The 6000-nt window shown below is 45.6% G+C and overlaps 1 protein-coding gene across 2 annotated transcripts in view; it reads right to left on the reverse strand.

The window, feature by feature from the left end:
• SLAIN1 (SLAIN family member 1) overlaps positions 1-5720 on the reverse strand; it is a 50801-nt gene extending 45081 nt beyond the window's left edge. For both annotated transcript variants that reach the window (XM_088051497.1, XM_088051496.1), the window contains exons 1-2: positions 5272-5720; positions 2065-2204 (exon numbers count right to left, since the gene is read on the reverse strand). In XM_088051497.1, coding sequence (XP_087907623.1) covers positions 2065-2204; positions 5272-5720 — 589 coding nt within the window. The remainder of the gene's footprint in view (positions 1-2064; positions 2205-5271) is intronic.
• Positions 5721-6000: the final 280 nt, after the last annotated feature.

Here is a 6000-nt window from a genome sequence, read left to right on the forward strand (position 1 = left end):
TATTTGATTCTTAGAAAAGTCTCATATCTGGTTGAAAAACTAAGGAATATATATGGTGAAACTAACATCTAAAAATTTAAGACTAATAAGGATGACATTTGCTTATTATGTATTACTTATAAAGGTACAGGTGCTGGAAGAAAATACTTAGAAATACAAGTGTTAATGAAGTCTTAACTGACTTATTAATTAAAGCAATTTTAACAAAGAATTGCTGCAGTATAAGCACAAGTCTATTCCCTTCCTGAACATACTGCTCCCATAACAGGTTTTATTTATGGCACACAATTTCTCAGAAACTTTTTACAGAGCTCAGGAAATTCATGAACCAATTGCCATGAGCAGAGCATATGGATCAGAGTAACTCACTGTCAACATAACTCGGTGACATATGTAATTTTGCTGCAACTTCTGCAGAGAGAGAGACTGAACTGACAACCATAGAGTAATTTTAATTTGAAACTTTTATTGCCTATTCAATTTAAATAAAACCTTTTAAGGGGAAAATTAGGTCATGCAGTCCTCTTGCTAGTTTCTACACTGACATTACAGCCTTGAGTCAATTGTCCATACTTCCATGTGCCTGCCCACTTGAGATGCCTTGGGGAGGCCAAGGTATCATTAAAGAACAGAAAAAGCACAGGACTTTTAAAAGGTCTCCATCTGTCCTGAATAGAAATCAGCATAACAGGCCATCTCAAAGGATACCAGTTACCTTTGTGGGGCAATCGAAAAAGAGCTTCTACACCAAATAGCACTCCATTGTTGGATGCCCAACCTCACACAGATGTATCTTGAGGCGAGCACATGGAGCTGAGTGCCAAGCACCCACTGCTGTCAGTGGACTTGAGAGAGACATTAAATTAATTCTACACTCAACACCTACACCTTGTAACTTGAACAGCTCCCCTGATGCCTCTGACTCTACACACAAAACTTCCATTGACAGTCAAATATGATACTCAGCTCACCCTATGGAGTATGGTATCTGATACTCAGATACCAAATTAACAAGCCAAAGTCCACCCTAAAACTAGATGGGATTATTATCAATATAGGAACCACAGCTTGGCCCACGGAACTTGAGGCAAATAAGCTCAACTAAATATTTCTAGATCAAGAATCACTGTAGCATCTTTTATGGTCAGTGCAAAGATACTGATGCCTTCAGAGCTGGATTCAGTTAAATGCCTGATTTTGGACAAGACTTATCCACAGCTACCCATATCCTCCAAAGCATACAGGAACATGCTCAATTTCTCTTAATGACAGCTGTAGCTAACTTATACAGCCATGTGTTCATGATGTCATTAGCTTTATTCCTTCTTCTGTCACGTTCCTGTATTGTTCGTTTTCTTCTTTCCAAGTCAGTTATAAACCTTAACACCCTCCCTTAATCACTTTCTTCAACAACACTTAAAACAATCTTAATGAGACCCCAGATGGTAAGAAAGTAAGAAAACTGCTGTCTGGTATTTATTTAAAACAGAAGTCAGATCACACAGAGAACTCTACAAGTTCACCAGCACTGATCAGCCATCAGATGGATTCAGTACCTGAGATTACCGAGAGACCAACAAAACAGCACTACAGTCAAGTTACAGCTCTTCTTGGTGTGTGCTATACTTAGCAAAGTTCTGACACTACATTAGATGTTGACAAATTAGCCTTTCAAGGTTTATAGCCCCATGATAATTCTGACTCTACAAAAAGTGAAAAGCACCCTTTTTCAAACCTCAACAGATATACCAATAGTAAAGTTAGCATCAATACTTCCTTGCCAGGAGGTCCTCTATTTTAAGCTATGGATGAAAACTGACAAGTCAGAACAACAAGTTTTGCAGGAGAAAAAATGGGTAACAAAGGAGGCAAATACTTGAAAAAAAACAAAAAAATTTCAAACATTTGTTAGCATTTATGTAATGAAGGAAGACTTGCATACATATGGAGAAACTGCACGTCTGCCGTGTGTAAAGCCTGCTAAATTATGAAAACACCCAAGAGGAGTGAAACACCAGACCAAAAATGCCAATCTCCTAAACAAAATTAACAAAGTAAGATTACCTTGTTCCAGTCTAAAGCATAGGGAACGTTTTGCAGCTTCTATCTCAGGAGTTGGATGATCCAGAACACGTCTGCACCACTGCATAGGACTCAGCGATTTCTCTCGTGGAGCGCGAGTCTTGGTAGGCAAGACGTACAACCTTAACCAAAACACACAGAAGTATGAGCAAGATATGCAATACTGTATAGTCGGCTTTTGTAAGGTCACTTTCCTATTAGATGCTAATAATTTATAACATCTAAAGCCCTGCAAAAGGATATCTAATAAAAAGCAATATATTCTGAAATAGAACAGTTTGCATTAGTTTTCTTTCTTCCCTCCTCAGAAAAACAGGTGGCAAAATATCAACTCTACAGGTCTGGCACGACCAAACAAAGTTCAAGTAGATTTCATGTTAAAATCTTCTGTCTAATCACTACCATTGTCTGAATTTCAGCACTGCCCAAAGTTCAAATGCATTAGGCGCTGTACACACATCAAAGGTGCTCTTGCTCTTCCCTATATTTACTGGTGATTTAGATAATTTCAGTATCTCATTTTGTCTTCACCCAGATGAACTAGATTTTGGCCAAGTCATATTTGTAATGATTAAAAATTATTTGATGAGAAACACTGAAAACCTATTTTCAACATTCAACACCAGAAAAAAAAAGCACATATGCAAAAAAAAGCTAGTGTATGTACATTATTCTCAGACAAGAGCTGGCATCTCTTGATCAGTTGCGTATCAGGAAACCAGGTTTCAAAGCAGATTTCATGGGAGAATTCGTGAGGCTGAGATCTGGGTTGCTACTGTCGCCCTGGCAGATTAGCAGGCACAACAGATGCTGATTCACCTGGGAGAGCGCAAATCTTCCAGGAAGCAAACTATTCTTGTCTGCTGGACAAGACTCTGACTCACAGATCCCTGGCCTGACCACCTCTGAGACAGGGGGCTAGGGACACCCAGAGGCAGATTCTCAAGGCACCAGAAAAACACTCCACAGACAGCGAAGGGATCAGGCCTGTACAAAAGGGCAAGAAAGGCAAGAGCAAAAACTAAACAGGATTTTGCCACTCAGGGGGTCACCAACAGGTAGCAGCAGCCTTCCACCTTCACAGTTTTGGCTCAAGAGCTACCCACATCCCACCAGAACACCCCTTCTCCAGTGTCTGCTCCATAGAGGTTTTCACCTTTGAAGTCAATCAGCACTAACCAGTTCACATGGAATAAAATCCTCACTGTGATTGCTATCTCTGTTTTGGCAATCCCAGCAAAGATCAACTATTGAATTGCTCTGAGGAGAGGACTCATTTCCCCAGACTTCCTGCAGTGCCTCACCACACATTTAAAAAAAGGATACTGAGAAAACCAAGAAACGAAGGGAAGAAAAGCTTTCAGGTTTCCTGTTAACCTGCAGAAGTGCTTCAAAAGCTGAACATCTGACTGATGATCAGACCTTCCTGTAAAAAGCTGAACACTACAAAGTAGTTTGACTTGTCTGCCGTTCCACAGGGTTGGCTGGTTTCAGGGGTTTTTGTAACTGAAGTGAAAACAAAAAAGCAAAAAAACGCAAGCAAAACACAATAAAACAAAGGTACTTAAGGCCTAAAATTACTGATCAACAACTAGGATATACACTGAAGGCTTTGGCTTTTGAGACAGCAGTTTGCTTTAAAGACTGAGATTACAAAAAAGCCCCAAGCAACTGGCATCACACGCCTGACCTTTCATGGACAATGACAGAGATTTATCCTTGAACTAAAAACGTTCAACAGCTGAAACAACCCATTCTTAGTGGAATAAATTTGTTAACAAACCCCTGTCATAAAATTCTGCCTGTGGACACATAGATGTGTGATATAAAGGTACATTTTGACACCCAAATCTAGGATTGCTCCCAGGGAGGAAATCAAATTGGAAATTTCATTACAGCACATAATGCAATGACAACTTACTACCACCCTAAAATGTAAACAAGGAAAGCATTTTGTTTAACAAGACATTATCAAACAAATTTGATATTCCTTAATGCTGGGAAAGCTAGAAGTCAGAACCAATGTAAAATTGGATTTAAGTCTGGACTGATAAGCCCAAACCAGCCCTGCACAGACCAACCACATGCACAATGAAGCAACGCTGAGAGAAATTTCCACATGATTTGTACATGATTCTCAAAAGCCATTTTCAGAAACACAGTATTGTGCACCATGAAGCACATACAACAATCAGAAACATTTCTGACATTTAGATTAATTTTTGAACACTTTATTTTCTATCAAAATTAAGAACGTTTGAACACATCTCAGCTTCTTTATACTGCATTTTATTCTTATCTGACATTAACTTTAGCTTGATTCAAAAACTAACCTCATAAGAAAGAAAGCTACATGGACGCTTACACACGTACTCTCAACCTGTTATTAAAATAAAGATCTATATATTGCCACTTCAAAACAATTCAGGATCAGTGACGTTCCACATGATTACACAGCCAAGATAGTATTCCAGCACTGTCCCTACGATGTCCGCCCACGTTGCTGAAACAGGTTTTGAGGCACTAGCTTTACTGATCTACTTGTATCTCTACCTGGCAATCTCCCCTTCTGTTTGTTTTTAAGGGATTCGTCCAGGTCGATTTTACTTTTCGCTTTATTCATTCGCTATCCATTTCCGATTTATTCCATTTACTAGCACCCTGCCATGCATTTTGGAGCTACATGTGCGCGTAAAACACGCAATTCAGATCAACATCTAAAAGACAAAAGCCCTCCCAAATCCCTGAAGATGAGAGACAATTTGGCAGAGATTTTAGGATGAGGAGGCAGTGCTGCTCAGATCAAGGCTTTCCCGGAACGAAATTCCGCTATTTTTAATTCCTTATGTAAACACGAGGCTGAAACTAGGCTGAGATCTGTACGATATTCCTCGGGGCGGAAAGCGAGCTCTGCTCCCCACGGAGGGCGCGACGCCCCGGGCCAGCCGGGCGGCGAAGCCCCGACCTGAGCCGCCTCCCTTCCCTCGGCAGGGCGGCACGGTTTGGAATGGGGATGGAGAGGAGGAAAAAAAAAAAGGGGGGGGGGAAGCAGATTTCAGTCTAAGCAGGGAGATCAAGTGGATTTGGGGGCTAATGCTAATCAGAGCCGAGAGACCGCTACGGGAGACCCGGCCGGGGGGGCACAGCCGGGCCGGACCGAGGAGCAGGGCAGGGCCGAGCCGCACGTACCATGTATCCTCGTCCTCTCCGCAGCCGTCCTCCAGCTCCAGCACCGCCACCTCATCCAGCACCGTGGCCGCCGCCCCCGGGCCGCCGCCGCCTTCCTGCCCGCCGCCCGCGGCCCGCCGCCCGGGCGAGGGTGTGAAGTAGGCGAGGGGCTCCGGCGGGCACAGCAGGGTGGGCACCGGGCTGGGCAGGCACGGCGGGCCCGCGGCTGGGGGGCTGGCGGGGCGCAGCCCGCCCGGGGCCGGCGGCGGGGCCAGCAGCAGGTGCGGGCTGGGCGGGCCGGTGGCCACCGCGGCGGCGGCGGCGCGGCTTCGGAGCTGCTCGTTCTGCTTCTCCAGCTTCCGCACCAGCTCCTGCAGCTTCTTCACCTCCAGCTCGGCGCTGACGGCGGAGCCGGCGCCGCTCCCCTTCACCTCCGCCATCATCGCCGGCTTCAGCAAGGCAGCCTCCATCCTGCCGGCCCGCTGCCGCCGCCGGCACCTGCTCCGCCGCGCCGCCGGAGGGCAGCGCCCGGCTCCCGGGGGAGGCGGGAGCGCCGGGGAGCGCCGCTCGCAGCGCTGGGGTCCGGCCCTGCGCCGCTGTGCCTGCCACCCCGCCGGCCCCGCTCCTGCGCCTCCCGTTAACGGCGGCGCGGGCCGGATCCCCTCCCACTCCGGCAGCCCGAGCGACGCGCACACGCACTCGGCAGGAACAAAGAGCCGCCCGGCGCCCCCGCCATCCAGCCCCGGGGAA

The sequence above is a fragment of the Pseudopodoces humilis genome, chromosome 2 (genome assembly GCF_049639895.1).
Source record: "Pseudopodoces humilis isolate 2021_Gansu_Grassland_sample_001 chromosome 2, ASM4963989v1, whole genome shotgun sequence".
NCBI classification, from domain to species: Eukaryota; Metazoa; Chordata; class Aves; order Passeriformes; family Paridae; genus Pseudopodoces; species Pseudopodoces humilis.